Below are 16,257 nucleotides of genomic sequence, written 5' to 3'. Positions count from 1 at the left end.
ATATGTAGTACAAGCCATTCTGATCAGAGATCTGCCACCCAGGTGTGTCTAGTCCAGTCCTAGGCCGAGCAGTGACCAATTTAATTATTTCCAGCTGAAAAAAACGTAAGGGGTATGTATGGCGGTTTTTTTTTCAGACCAAATTTATTTTTATCTGCAATCTTCATGAGCATTCACAGGCATGTAGTACAAGCCATTCTGATCAGAGATCTGCCACCCATGGGTGTCTAGTCCAGTCCTAGGCCGAGCAGTGACAAATCTAATTATCTCCACCTGAAAAAAAACGTAAGGGCTATGTATGGCGTTTTTTTTTTCAGACCAAATTTATTTTTATCTTCAATCTTCATGAGCATTCACAGGCATGTAGTACAAGCCATTCTGATCAGAGATCTGCCACCCATGAGTGTCTAGTCCATTCCTAGGCCGAGCAGTGACCAATTTAATTATTTCCAGCTGAAAAAAAACGTAAGGGGTATGTATGGCGTTTTTTTTTTTCAGACCAAATTTATTTCTATCTACAATCTTCATGAACATTCACAGGCATGTAGTACAAGCCATTCTGATCAGAGATCTGCCACCCAGGTGTGTCTAGTCCAGTCCTAGGCCGAGCAGTGACCAATTTAATTATTTCCAGCTGAAAAAAAACGTAAGGGGTATGTATGGCGTTTTTTTTTTCAGACCAAATTTATTTTTATCTGCAATCTTCCTGAACATTCACAGATATGTAGTACAAGCCATTCTGATCAGAGATCTGCCACCCAGGTGTGTCTAGTCCAGTCCTAGGCCGAGCAGTGACCAATTTAATTATTTCCAGCTGAAAAAAAACGTAAGGGGTATGTATGGCGTTTTTTTTTTCAGACCAAATTTATTTTTATCTGCAATCTTCATGAGCATTCACAGGCATGTAGTACAATCCATTCTGATCAGAGATCTGCCACCCATGGGTGTCTAGTCCATTCCTAGGCCGAGCAGTGACAAATCTAATTATTTCCAGCTGAAAAAAAACGTAAGGGGTATGTATGTATGGCGTTTTTTTTTTCAGACCAAATTTATTTTTATCTGCAATCTTCCTGAACATTCACAGATATGTAGTACAAGCCATTCTGATCAGAGATCTGCCTCCCAGGTGTGTCTAGTCCAGTCCTAGGCCGAGCAGTGACCAATTTAATTATTTGCAGCTGAAAAAAAACGTAAGGGGTATGTATGGCGTTTTTTTTTTCAGACCAAATTTATTTTTATCTGCAATCTTCATGAGCATTCACAGGCATGTAGTACAATCCATTCTGATCAGAGATCTGCCACCCATGGGTGTCTAGTCCATTCCTAGGCCGAGCAGTGACAAATCTAATTATCTCCACCTGAAAAAAAACGTAAGGGGTATGTATGGCGTTTTTTTTTTCAGACCAAATTTATTTTTATCTGCAATCTTCCTTAACATTCACAGATATGTAGTACAAGCCATTCTGATCAGAGATCTGCCACCCAGGTGTGTCTAGTCCAGTCCTAGGCCGAGCAGTGACCAATTTAATTATTTCCAGCTGAAAAAAAACGTAAGGGGTATGTATGGCGTTTTTTTTTTCAGACCAAATTTATTTTTATCTGCAATCTTCATGAGCATTCACAGGCATGTAGTACAATCCATTCTGATCAGAGATCTGCCACCCAGGTGTGTCTAGTCCAGTCCTAGGCCGAGCAGTGACCAATTTAATTATTTCCAGCTGAAAAAAAACGTAAGGGGTATGTATGGCGTTTTTTTTTTCAGACCAAATTTATTTTTATCTGCAATCTTCATGAGCATTCACAGGCATGTAGTACAAGCCATTCTGATCAGAGATCTGCCACCCATGAGTGTCTAGTCCATTCCTAGGCCGAGCAGTGACCAATTTAATTATTTCCAGCTGAAAAAAAACGTAAGGGCGTTTTTTTTTTTTCAGACCAAATTAATTTCTATCTGCAATCTTCATGAGCATTCACAGGCATGTAGTACAAGCCATTCTGATCAGAGATCTGCCACCCAGGTGTGTCTAGTCCAGTCCTAGGCCGAGCAGTGACCAATTGAATTATTTCCAGCTGAAAAAAAACGTAAGGGGTATGTATGGCGTTTTTTTTTTTCAGACCAAATTTATTTTTATCTGCAATCTTCATGAGCATTCACAGGCATGTAGTACAAGCCATTCTGGTCAGAGATCTGCCACCCATGGGTGTCTAGTCCAGTCCTAGGCCGAGCAGTGACAAATCTAATTATTTCCAGCTGAAAAAAAACGTAAGGGGTATGTATGGCGTTTTTTTTTTCAGACCAAATTTTTTTTATCTGCAATCTTCCTGAACATTCACAGATATGTAGTACAAGCCATTCTGATCAGAGATCTGCCACCCAGGTGTGTCTAGTCCAGTCCTAGGCCGAGCAGTGACCAATTTAATTATTTCCAGCTGAAAAAAACGTAAGGGGTATGTATGGCGGTTTTTTTTTCAGACCAAATTTATTTTTATCTGCAATCTTCATGAGCATTCACAGGCATGTAGTACAAGCCATTCTGATCAGAGATCTGCCACCCAGGTGTGTCTAGTCCAGTCCTAGGCCGAGCAGTGACCAATTTAATTATTTCCAGCTGAAAAAAAACGTAAGGGTATGTATGGCGTTTTTTTTTTGGACCAAATTTATTTTTATCTGCAATCTTCATGAGCATTCACAGGCATGTAGTACAAGCCATTCTGATCAGAGATCTGCCACCCATGAGTGTCTAGTCCATTCCTAGGCCGAGCAGTGACAAATCTAATTATCTCCACCTGAAAAAAAACGTAAGGGGTATGTATGGCGTTTTTTTTTTCAGACCAAATTTATTTTTATCTGCAATCTTCATGAGCATTCACAGGCATGTAGTACAAGCCATTCTGATCAGAGATCTGCCACCCATGAGTGTCTAGTCCATTCCTAGGCCGAGCAGTGACCAATTTAATTATTTCCAGCTGAAAAAAAACGTAAGGGGTATGTATGGCGTTTTTTTTTTTTCAGACCAAATTTATTTCTATCTGCAATCTTCATGAGCATTCACAGGCATGTAGTACAAGCCATTCTGATCAGAGATCTGCCACCCAGGTGTGTCTAGTCCATTCCTAGGCCGAGCAGTGACAAATCTAATTATCTCCACCTGAAAAAAAACGTAAGGGGTATGTATGGCGTTTTTTTTTTCAGACCAAATTTATTTTTATCTGCAATCTTCCTGAACATTCACAGATATGTAGTACAAGCCATTCTGATCAGAGATCTGCCACCCAGGTGTATCTAGTCCAGTCCTAGGCCGAGCAGTGACCAATTTAATTATTTCCAGCTGAAAAAAAACGTAAGGGGTATGTATGGCGTTTTTTTTTTCAGACCAAATTTATTTTTATCTGCAATCTTCCTGAACATTCACAGATATGTAGTACAAGCCATTCTGATCAGAGATCTGCCACCCAGGTGTGTCTAGTCCAGTCCTAGGCCGAGCAGTGACCAATTTAATTATTTCCAGCTGAAAAAAAACGTAAGGGGTATGTATGGCGTTTTTTTTTTCAGACCAAATTTATTTTTATCTGTAATCTTCATGAGTATTCACAGGCATGTAGTACAAGCCATTCTGATCAGAGATCTGCCACCCATGGGTGTCTAGTCCATTCCTAGGCCGAGCAGTGACAAATCTAATTATTTCCAGCTGAAAAAAAACGTAAGGGGTATGTATGGCGTTTTTTTTTTCAGACCAAATTTATTTTTATCTGCAATCTTCCTGAACATTCACAGATATGTAGTACAAGCCATTCTGATCAGAGATCTGCCACCCAGGTGTGTCTAGTCCAGTCCTAGGCCGAGCAGTGACCAATTTAATTATTTCCACCTGAAAAAAAACGTAAGGGGTATGTATGGCGTTTTTTTTTTCAGACCAAATTTATTTTTATCTGCAATCTTCCTGAACATTCACAGATATGTAGTACACGCCATTCTGATCAGAGATCTGCCACCCAGGTGTGTCTAGTCCATTCCTAGGCCGAGCAGTGACAGATCTAATTATCTCCACCTGAAAAAAAACGTAAGGGCGTATGGCGTTTTTTTTTTTTTCAGACCAAATTTATTTCTATCTACAATCTTCATGAGCATTCACAGGCATGTAGTACAAGCAATTCTGATCAGAGATCTGCCACCCATGGGTGTCTAGTCCATTCCTAGGCCGAGCAGTGACAGATCTAATTATCTCCACCTGAAAAAAAACGTAAGGGCGTATGGCGTTTTTTTTTTCAGACCAAATTTATTTTTATCTGCAATCTTCCTGAACATTCACAGATATGTAGTACAAGCAATTCTGATCAGAGATCTGCCCCCCATGAGTGTCTAGTCCATTCCTAGGCCGAGCAGTGACAAATCTAATTATTTCCACCTAAAAAAAACGTAAGGGGTATGTATGGCGTTTTTTTTCAGACCAAATTAATTTTATCTGCAATCTTCCTGAACATTCACAGGTATGTAGTACAAGCAATTTTGATCAGAGATCTGCCACCCATGGGTGTCTAGTCCATTCCTAGGCCGAGCAGTGACAAATCTAATTATCTCCACCTGAAAAAAAACATAAGGGGTATGTATGTATGGCGTTTTTTTTTTCAGACCAAATTTTTTTCTATCTACAATCTTAATGAACATTCACAGGTATGAAGTACAAGCCATTCTGATCAGAGATCTGCCACCCAGGTGTGTCTAGTCCATTCCTAGGCCGAGCAGTGACAAATTAAATTATTTCCACCTGAAAAAAAACATAAGGGGTATGTATGTATGGCGTTTTTTTTTTCAGAACAAATTTATTTTTTAGCTACAATCTTCATGAACATTCACATGAATGACTAAGCCTTTTGACTATGCGACAAGAAATGCAAAGGGCCCCTGAGCTCTTGGGCCCTTGGGCCTGGGCCCAGCAGGCCTGTTCAGTAATATGTCTTTGCCACAAACCATATTACTGCAAGTCGAACTCCCTTAGGATAATCAGGGACTGGAAGCGAAGCTGATAAAACTATAGCATAGCCATGCACTGGAAAGTGGAATTTGTGCTCTGGAACTGGCGCTTTACGAACCAATCAGGTAGCGGTATTCCCCTACCTTCCCCTATCATCCTACGTAACTCAGTTCTGCACGTCCCTATGCTCTACCCATGGGATTTCATGTTAACTCAAAATAAACTAGGCCAATGCCATAGCCCTCCTCTCCACTAGAGGGCAACGCAGAAAAGGAGGGCAAATGTCTATCTTGTAACACTATCACATTATGTAATCAAGGTTTTCGTACCCTATCAAGGTTTACATATCTATTCTTTCTATAATTCCAATTCATCCCAACTTTTTAACTCTCACAACTATTGTTTCAAACTACTGTTTGAAAGTTATGGGTGAAGCATTTTTCTGACAGCAGCCTATTGACGATAGGACGTTTCCCCCTTGACCTTGCTGGAACCCTGGGTGACTGCCGAAAAATAAAACTTTTTAAATTAAAGCTTGATTGGATTCCTATTCCCAACACCCTCCTAGTATCAGTTGTTGTCAGTTTTCTTAGATGTGTGCTGCAAAAATAGATCAACTCAAACTTTATTTAAATTGCATTTTCACAGGGTTAATAATACATCTAGATTGGCATTCAAAGAGCATGCCTCTGAAACAAAAACTGCATGCATTGTAAAGAGAAGCATTTCATTTCGGAATCTACAGCTCCAAAAACAACACACAGCAATTGATATGAGGTGGCCTTCGGATGCCCTAGTGTTCTTGGAAAGATGAATTCATTGTAGTCGGGTTGCCAGGTAGGCTACAGTATGTGCAAACTCTGTCACTTGTTTGGTACGACAGGAGATGACCGAGGAGTCAGCGAAAGCTGAAAACTGATCTGGCAACTGGCGACCCTATAGGCTATCTTTCCAAGAAGAGTGACAGCGTGTGTGTGTGTGTGTGTGTGTGTGTGTGTGTGTGTGTGTGTGTGTGTGTGTGTGTGTGTGTGTGTGTGTGTATGTGTGTGTGTAGAGAGCAGTAGGCTGTAGATCATAAGCAGACTTCAGTATTTCAGTTGCAGCTGTTCTTGCTCTATCCTCCCTTTCACTCACGCTCACACCACACTCTCACACACACACACACACACATAGATCCTCCCCATCTCTCCTCCTCACTGCCACTCAATCACAACCCTGCTCTCTGACTCCTCCTCTCATGCCTCTGTTCCAACAGGCCCACGTTCAACCTCCCGTGTAACTCTATCACATAATGTAGTCGACACTAGCAGCAGCTATTCTCACCAAACACTCTCTCTGACCATCGCATTTTCTCTCCTATCCTGTCTCTCTCTCTCACACACACACACACACACACACGCACATCACTCTTGTCATTCTTGAAAACTTTGGCATCGAAATTTGCAGCTCTTATTTCAATCTCTCCCCTCATCAGAGTCTCACTCTTCTCCCCGACTCCCACCGTCACTGACAACTCGACAAAACACCCACGGCGGCGTTGTGTGTGTGTGTGTTTTCCGTGTGGGGTATGAAGTGAGCCAACCTCGAGAACAAGGAAGGAATGTCCGCACACATCTGATGCTCCGTTTCGACCTGGGTAAGGTTTTCTTCAGGTGAAGTGTTGACTGACCCGTGACTATTTAAGCAATCTCAAACAGGTCACATGACAATAGGTTCAGGTGCCACCTGGTGCAAATTAGCTACATAAATAGAATAAATAGATAACATCCCCACATTATAGATAAGATACAATAAATGACATCCCCCCATTTGAGAAAAGACATCTGGAGAAGAGAAACACATGTAAATGTTGCCAGGAGGGTGTGAATAAAGGAGCTGTCCTATTGATTAGTAAAAGCTAGTGGAAAGAAGTTGAAGACAAATAGTAAAGAGTTATAGGGGATGAGCATCATGAGACAAATAGATCTATAGAAAGGCAGAGATGTCATAGTCCTCGTTCAGGCCTGCAGGTTGTAATGTGTGGAGAGAGTAGATCCAGTAGGTCTCTCTCTGTGACAGGAGGGTCTGGATGTTGCCTCTTCTGGGGTGGGGGGGGGGATTTTCTCTGTGCCTATGTAGTTTAGGGAGGCGACTGAGTGTCCTAATTGGTTAAAGTTGACTGCCACTGGACTTTTGGAATTCTTGGTTCAGGTATGTCATCAGCAAAGTATTGCTCACAACCTCTCCCTCTTCGTGTCTTTAACACACTAACGCACACACACACACACACACACACACACACACACACACACACACACACACACACACCAGTGCTGTAGATAGCCATACCCCAGTGTTGCTGGCAGGGCTTGTTTTTGTGGTAGAGAGCTGGCAGCAGGGAACTCCTCCTCCCCTCACCAGCAGCCAATGGAAACCCTTGTGTCAGTAGGCCGGCCTACGCCACGCGCGTACATATATACACACACACACACACACACACACACACACACACACTTAAACACCACAAATGTTTCCTCTGCCAGATTTCCAGGTTGGAGTAAGATATTGGAATGTTGAAACAGTGTCTGACAAAACACCTTTTCTGGACACTTTGGATAGATCTGAGGATACTCTAAAAGAAGAGGAGGCCACACCCACATCTATATTGGGCATTTTAATTCCATTCAGTTGCAAAATACTGTACACCAGTACAAAAACACATATTAACAATCCTTCCACTGATTGTAAGATTGTAATAAAACACAATAATTGAAAGCTGATTTTTCTCGTTTCTAAGATGTCAGGATACCCAAAACAAAAAGTTGTACTTCATATTTGTGCATCTGTTCCTTTAAACAAAGGTACCGTACAATGTTTCCATTATATATTTAAAATACAATATAATAGTGTATTGTTTAATAACTATTTTAAAGCATGTGTAGATTTTTACGGTTATATCCTTCTGTTTTTGGTCCAAAACATCCTTGTTACAGTTAGCAATACATGTTTGAAGCATTAACAAAATCCTACCGTTACGACATAATGCATCTGTATTTCTTCATTTAATCCAGCACTTCCATTTCCATACACAGAAACTTATTTCTGTGTTTAGGAGATTAAAATAAAGCTTGCTTTAGTTTCAAATGACATGCACCCAAACTCACACACAAACGAATGCACAAACAAGCACACTATCACACACACACACACACACACACACACACACACAAACACTCTCCGTGAATTCAAATGCATTGTAAACAACAACAAAGAATTGCAGAAGACAATACTGACAACTAAAGAAGGTTACAGAGAGCATCACAGTGAGATCCTGTATGGCGGATTTCCTGAGATTAAATAACATGAAGAAAGCACTTCTGACTGAACACTGTTTATACTGTAAGCCTCATGGACAATATGCCCTCTCCCTCTAAAGTGTGATAAGGTGTGTGTGTGTGTGTTTGACTCTGTGCGTGTGTGTGCGTGTACATAATGACCATTAGAATACTGTACAGTAACATCACACTTCGTTCATCGCGAATAGTCCATAAAAGCTGCTCTAAAGGTGATTGTCTCTCATCAGCACACAAGTACACACACACACACACACACACACGCACAATCACCCTCTCGGCGTCTCCATTTCTAAGCACACGCACAAGCGCTCCGTTTTAGTACACAAACATCCTTTGTGCTCTCTCTCTCTCTCGTCTCTCGCGGTGCTCGCTCGCTCGTTCTCTCTCTCCCGCACACGCGGACTCTGTGTAAATGTAAATTGGTTGATGTGATTCTAAGGCATCTGTGAATGCCGCTCCTGTGGCTATAGTCTCCATGGAACAGCAGCTGCGGGGCCCGGAGGCGTCTTCCCAACGCCCCGTTACGCTGCCGCGGGCTCCAGGAAGGGCCTCCCCAGCGCTGAAATTGGTCGCTTTGCCGAACAGAATGTAAAAAAAACTCCCAAACAAACAAAGAAAAAACACTTTCGTACAAAAACTGCAACCTAGCACCCGGTCTAGATGTTTTTCAAGTTTTACTGACAGTCTTTTGGTGTGTATTAGTTGTTTCTGTTGTTTTTGGCACAGTCTCTCTCTCCCTCTCTCTCCCTCTCTCTCTCTCTCTGGCTCTGGTTGTCTCTGGCTCTCTCAGGCCTTGACCGCCTCGTGGTTGGAGCTCTGGTTCATCTCCACCCCCTCCTCGGGGTCTTTGCTGCCCGGTGCGGGGCTCTTGGTTCTGGGCTTGGTTCCCAGGGCCTCGGCCTCCTCCATTGTGGTGGTGAGGGGTTCCCCCAGGGTCTCCGGCAGCAGCAGGGTCAGCACCCCGATGATGAAGGCCAGGATCCCCACGATCAGCTGCAGAACACAACAGAGTACAATGAACATTACCGATCCGGCCTGAAGAATCGCCTTAGGATGTCAAACACAGGACATATAAACACATGTTTTGCTCCGGTAAAGGAGGAGAGGGAGAGAGGAGAAAGAGAAAGGAAGGTGCTCAATCACTTCACGTTAGAAACATCAGGACCCTTGAGCAAGAATGATGGATGTGCCTCTATATAGTAGTGGTTTTAGAGACTGGAGATGAGAGCTCACCCACAGGACTAGGGATGAGGCCTGGGGATGAGGACTAGGGATGAGAACTGGGGGTGAGGACTGAGGATGAAAGTTGGAGATGAGGGCTGTGGATGAGAGCTGGGGCTAGGGATGAGGACTGGAGATGAGAGCTGGGAATGAGGGCTGGGGATGACAGCAGGGGATGAGAGACTGGGGTGACGGGGACTAGGGATGAGGGCGGGGGATAAAGGCTGGGGATGAGAGCAGGGTGTGAGCGCTGGGGATGAGAGGGGATGAGAGACTAGAGCTAAGAGGACTAGAGGTGAAGGCTAGGGATGAGGACTGTGGATGAGGGCTGGGGATGAGAGACCGGGTCTGACAGCCCGGTGTTTCTCAGGTGCTCACCTGTGGCAGGTAGGTCCAGATATCAGCCAGGTAGACACAGAAGGGAGCCACCACACTGCCCACACGACACATCATACTGCCACTGCCCACTGCCAAGGACCTGAGGAGAGGACACACACACACACGCGCACACACACACACACACACACACACACAGTCATAAGGGGCTTTTCCATAGCAGGGCTGAACAGTTCCATAGCCACTGGAATTCACCGCCGCCAATGAGAGATTTATCTCAAAAAACCGCCAGAGATTAGAGATGTATCTCAAAAACTGCCAGAGATTACAGATGTATCTCAAAAACCTACATCCGTTGAGCCAGACGACCCCGGGCCTAACAGAGAGGAACGGCTGATGTGGTGTTTCAACTCGAGAAACGTTTCGGCGTTGGTATGTGTGTGTGTGTGTGTGTGTGTGTGTGTGTACATACGTGCATGTGTGTACCTGATGATGGTAGGATAGAGCTCACAGGTGTACAGGTAGATGAAGGTTAGCTGCTAGATGCTCAGAGTGTGTGTGTGTGTGTGTGTGTGTGTGTGTGTACCTGATGATGGTAGGGTAGAGCTCACAGGTGTACAGGTAGATGAAGGTTAGCTGCTAGATGCTCAGAGTGTGTGTGTGTGTGTGTGTGTGTGTGTGTGTGTGTGTGTGTGTGTGTGTGTGTGTGTGTGTACCTGATGATGGTAGGGTAGAGCTCACAGGTGTACAGGTAGATGAAGGTTAGCTGCTAGATGCTCAGTGTGTGTGTGTGTGTGTGTGTGTGTGTGTGTGTGTGTGTGTGTGTACCTGATGATGGTAGGGTAGAGCTCACAGGTGTACAGGTAGATGAAGGTTAGCTGCTAGATGCTCAGTGTGTGTGTGTGTGTGTGTGTGTGTGTGTGTGTGTGTGTGTGTGTGTGTGTGTGTGTGTGTGTGTACCTGATGATGGTAGGGTAGAGCTCACAGGTGTACAGGTAGATGAAGGTTAGCTGCTAGATGCTCAGAGTGTGTGTGTGTGTGTGTGTGTGTGTGTGTGTGTGTGTGTTTGTGTGTGTACCTGATGATGGTAGGGTAGAGCTCACAGGTGTACAGGTAGATGAGGCCGAAGGCGATGGCGATGGCAAACTTCCCCGTCATGCTGAGTATGATGGCTAGCACCTGGATATCCTGGAGGTCAGAACGGAGAGAGAGAGAGAGAGAGAGAGAGAGAGAGAGAGATAGGGAGAGCAAGAGAGAGAAAGAGACAGAAATATAAATATTAGGATAAGGTGTAACCTAAGTTGAATTGGCTAAACTCACTCTTCAGTATAAATACTGCCCACCCCGCGCCACCGAATCCCTAGCTTTTCAGTGGCGTACAGTAGCTGGCTAAAGATTCAGATTCAGATTTGTATTCATCACATGATAATATAGTACAGTGTACAGTGAAATGTAACTGCCAGCTCCGTGATGTGCTCTAAAATTGTATTAAATATTATGTACATGGTATAAATATAAATAATCCCGGGTAGTCTTGCATAGCCAGACTGATCTCCACACTTTGTTTACGCTGTGCCAGCGCCGGAGACAGGTCTGGCTGGACATATTACCATTCTGCAATAGGGGGGGAAAAAACGCAGTATTTCTTTAAACCAATCACAGTCGTCTTGGGCGCAGCCAGCCCCGGACGCAGCGACTGTGCTCTTGCAAAATAGTCTGGATCGAATCTGATTGGTGCCGAGAGAATCTCTCGGCCCGAATCAGATTAATTTGCCACTGATTGGGCAGTGTGACAACGAATGACGAGGTTTATTGCCAAAACCTACATCCGGTGAGCCAGACTAGGGGGGGGGGGGGGGTAATATACTATCTATACAAACAAAGGCATGGGTCTATAATATTATTTATAGATATAGCTATAAATAATCCCAGGGGGGGGGGTTGTAAGGTGGTCACGTCCGTTGCCAAGTCAGAGGGCCCGCTATCAAATCCGGTGTGCGCAAGCGAGCGGTGGAAGCGATACTGGCGAGCGAAGCAGTGAACCCAGTGACGCCCTGGAGGCACTCTGCCGACGTTGCCAAACATCTGCTTCAAACCAGACACACATCAAAAGCATGACCTTTGACCTAGAGACGGTGAAACCATTGGCTGAGTGGACGGTTTCCGATAAAAGTGTCACTGTTTAAATATCGCAGCAGAGTTCAACGTGGCACACGCACACACAGACACACACACATGGACGCACACACTCACGCGCGTTCTTTACACACAGAGTGCAGGTCCTTCTGGTGTCCCTCCTTGACTTGGCAGCTGGTGAGTGTGTGTGCTGTGTGACCTCGTCTGCCTCCCACTCCTGCACAACTCCCCTACAGAGCCCCACATCTGTGCAATCTGCGTGCGTGTGTGTGTGTGTGTGTGTGTGAGAGAGAGAGAAAGAGACAGAGACAGAGAGTGTGTGTGTGTGGTGTGTGCATTATGAATGAATTCCTTTAAAAGTGTGCATACGAGTGTGAGTGTGTGTGTATGTGTGCGCGCGCGAGCGGATCTGCTAAACCGATGTCACACACACCTGGAGGCCCATAACTCTTCCTGTTGTTGCCATGACGCCGCGGATACAGACTATAATAGTCTTCTGCTTACACAATATGTTTTTCCTGGGATTCCGATTCCGACCAATTGATGTTTACTTCATCTGTACTATTTTCGGCGAGGTAAACAAACTATACTTACAGTCAGAAATGTGTGTTTTTTTATTTATTTATTGCTGTGACTGCGTCGGTACCACAGCAGTGTCCAGACCACACACACACACACACACACACACACACACACACACACCCTCCTGGACTACTGGAGCAAACCTGCTCAGGCCAGACCTCAGCTACTCCATCTCTGGCACACACTGGACTCTGTGTGAGTGTGTGTGTGTGTGTGTGTGGGGGGGGGGGGTTGTTTGACTTGGTGCTTATTACACCGATAAGAGTGTATAAACCACCCATTAGCATGTATAAAAAAGAACCAGGTAAATAAAGATGGATTAAAGCCCAGGAAGAGAGAGAGAGAGAGAGAGAGAGAGAGAGAGAGAGAGAGAGAGAGAGAGAGAGAGAGAGAGGCAGAGAGAAAGTCCTCCTCTGTCTTAAAGTTAAAGGAGTAGTTTGGTATTAAGCACCAGAAGCCCTGTTATAGGGTTATTTACGGTCATATAGAACGGTCCATACAAAAAATATTGAAGACTTTGCACCCTTAAGATATTAGTGCTCATTGCTCATGTCACAGCTAAGTACACAATGAATCTCTATGGGCAGATAGTGTATGTCCACAGAGATCCATTATATGGTTAGCTGATGGTTCTCTAGCACTCTTATCTCTAACACTGACCGTTGATACTATGGACCGTTGTGTGTGATTGTAAATAACCTTATAACAGGGCTTATGATGCGACTGTAAATACCAAACTACTACTTTAAGTAGAGTATGTGCTCTCTCTCTCTCTCTCTCTCTCTCTCTCTCTCTCTCTCTCTCTCGCAATGAGCACTAATATCTCAAGGATGCAAAGTCTTCAATATTTTTTGTATGGACCGTTCTATATGATCGTAAATAACCCTATAACAGGGCTTCTGGTGCTTAATACCAAACTACTCCTTTAACTTTAAGACAGAGGAGGACTTTCTCTCTCTCTCTCTCTCTCTCTCTCTCTCTCTCTCTCTTTCTCTCTTTCTCTCTCTCACTCTCTCCCTTGACATCCCGATGTTTGCTCGCCTCCGGCCTGTTTGCTGTCTCTCTGGGGTCAAAGGTCGCATTCGTTTGTCCTTCGTTATATGGGTCAACTGGTACAATGAGGTGAATCTGGCCGCTGTGTGTGTCAGAGGTAAACAGGGTTCCAGCTCTGGAGCAGTGTGTTGTACCGCAGGCCGAGGGCAGCTCAGCTGTGTGAGGTTCCACTATCGGGATTTTGCTCCTATTTGCTACGAGGAATTTGCTGTCTGTCTCATTGAAACAAATATTAGATAGATAGATAGATAGATAGATAGACAGACAGACAGACAGACAGACAGACAGACAGATAGACAGACAGACAGACAGACAGACAGACAGACAGACAGACAGACAGACTGACTGACTGACTGACTGACTCACTGACTCACTGACAGATAGATATGAACTTCAATAAGTGGGAACCGATATTAAACGTACTGTACAGTACTTCCTACCCCTTGTTCGGTCGAGGGTGCACACACACACACGCACACACACACACACACACACACACACACATGTACCTGCGGCACCACGATGATGAGCATGCAGGCGACGCCGCTGAGAAGCAGCGCCGGGGCGCACGTCCTCTTCCTGCCCACGCGGTCCATCGCGTAGCAGCCAATCAGATAGGACGGGAGCTCCACCGCACCTGCGGGCGGCCAATCACAGAGAGGAGGGGCGGGGAGAGGAGCGAATCGGAATCAGAGTTTGTTTTATTGCCCGTGGAGTTTTTCAACGTATTAGGAAGAGGGGAGGCCAGGAGAGAAGAAAAGAAGACAGGAGAGTGGAGGATGGGAGAAGAGAAGAAAGGAGAGGGGATGAGAGGAGAGGAGAGGAGTTGAGAAGAGGAGGAGGAATGGGGATGAGAGTGGAGGAGAGGAGAGGAGTGGAGAAGAGGAGGAGGAGAGGAAAGTAGAGGAGAGAAGAGAGGAGGTTGCAGGAGAGAAGAGAAAAGAGGAGAGGAGAGTGGAGGTGAAGAGAATGGAGTGGAGGAGAGGAGAACAGAAGAAAAGAGAGAGGATGAGAGAAGGGGAGAGAGGAGAGGAGACCAGGTATTTGGTTGGATCAATCAATCAAGTTGGATTTATATAGCGCCCTTCATGATACCCAGAGCGCTTTACAGAGTCCAGTATTCATTCAGACACAGTCATACCGGTGGTGGTAAGAAACATCTGTAGCCACAGCTGCCCTGGGGCAGACCGGATGGCACGCTGAGATTCAGCCAGGCTGCAGCTGGCAGTATGACAACTACAGCAGTAAATCACTGAGAGGTCCTGATGATGAGGAATGTTTTGAAATGCTGTCTGTGACGATGCCACAGAAATACAGCCGCTGCCTGACCGCGCTTGAGAGTTCCAAACAGGCAGTCTATAGGGCAGCTACAAATAGGTGTGTGTGTCTGTGTGTGTGTGTGTGTGTGTGTGTTTGTGTGTTTGTGTGTGTGTGTGTGTGTGTGTGTTCATTCCAACAGTCGTCATGGCGTTATTATGCTGCCCACTCTACTGACCCTCATTCCAGCCCAGTCAGATTCTAAACCAGCATTCCAGCTCAGACCACAAGTCTGGACCACAAGTCCTGGACAGAACTGTGCATGTCTGTAATATTCTGCATTCTGAGAAACTGCACCCAATACACTACACTACTATAGTATACACTACAATAAACACTACACTACACTACACTACTATACACTATACACTACAATACACACTACACTACAATACACTATACACTACACTATACACTACAATACACTATACACTACACTATACACTACACTGACTACACTACGCAATACTACACTACACTACACTACACAATACAACACTACACTATACAATACTACACTACACTATACAATACTACACCACACTGCCCTACGAGAGGAGAGAACTATACTGTACTGTACTACTATACTATACTATACAATACTACACTACACAGCACTACACTATACTATACAATACTACACAATAGTATACAATACTACACTACACTATAAAATACTACACTACACTATACTACTATACTATACAATACTACACTGCACTACATTACTGTACACTACACTACACACTGTACAATACTACACTACAATACTACACTACTACACTACACTACACTATACTGCCCTGAAATACTCATCTGAAATTCCAGTACCACAATCCCACCAAGCTGAGCATCAGTCTGAGAGGCAGAGTGGTTGTGAAGGAGCAGCAGACCTCTGCAGGACAGTGAGCCCATCGGTCAACAGACCACAAGTCTGACCCGAGCTGCGCTCTTCTCAACACCCACATACCCAACGTCTCTTAAATGTTGTGTAAATGCAGTGTACTGTATTCCAGTGTACTATATTCCAGTGTACTATATTCCAGTGTACTATATTCCAGTGTACTATATTCCAGGAGCTGCAGCTTTGAATAAACAGTGTGTGAGGCCCAGGATGTTGCCAGGACTGGTCCTGCGCTGCTCAGCTCAGATCAGGAGAGACCAGAGGACACAGAAGTCACGGACACCGTTAACGCGAACAGAGGAAGGTCTCTTATAATTACAGCAACTGAGCCAACACACACACACACACACACACACACAGACAGACAAACACATCATCATCAGCATCAGCAGCGAAGACC

General features: G+C 44.6%; 1 protein-coding gene across 1 annotated transcript in view; it reads right to left on the bottom strand.

The window, feature by feature from the left end:
- Nucleotides 1-7,611: 7,611 nt before the first annotated feature.
- The window catches only part of slc22a16 (solute carrier family 22 member 16), a 15,017-nt gene continuing 6,371 nt past the window's right edge, over nucleotides 7,612-16,257 (bottom strand). Inside the window, exons 5-8 of the mRNA XM_084453511.1 lie at nucleotides 14,146-14,273; nucleotides 10,944-11,053; nucleotides 9,908-10,007; nucleotides 7,612-9,301 (exon numbers count right to left, since the gene is read on the bottom strand). Coding sequence (XP_084309637.1) covers nucleotides 9,095-9,301; nucleotides 9,908-10,007; nucleotides 10,944-11,053; nucleotides 14,146-14,273 — 545 coding nt within the window. The 3' untranslated portion in view covers nucleotides 7,612-9,094. The remainder of the gene's footprint in view (nucleotides 9,302-9,907; nucleotides 10,008-10,943; nucleotides 11,054-14,145; nucleotides 14,274-16,257) is intronic.

This window comes from Borostomias antarcticus (genome assembly GCF_949987555.1).
Source record: "Borostomias antarcticus genome assembly, chromosome: 19".
In the NCBI taxonomy this organism is placed as follows: Eukaryota; Metazoa; Chordata; class Actinopteri; order Stomiiformes; family Stomiidae; genus Borostomias; species Borostomias antarcticus.
The sequence above is the reverse complement of the archived record's forward strand: the minus strand, read 5'-3'. Positions and strand labels throughout refer to the sequence as shown.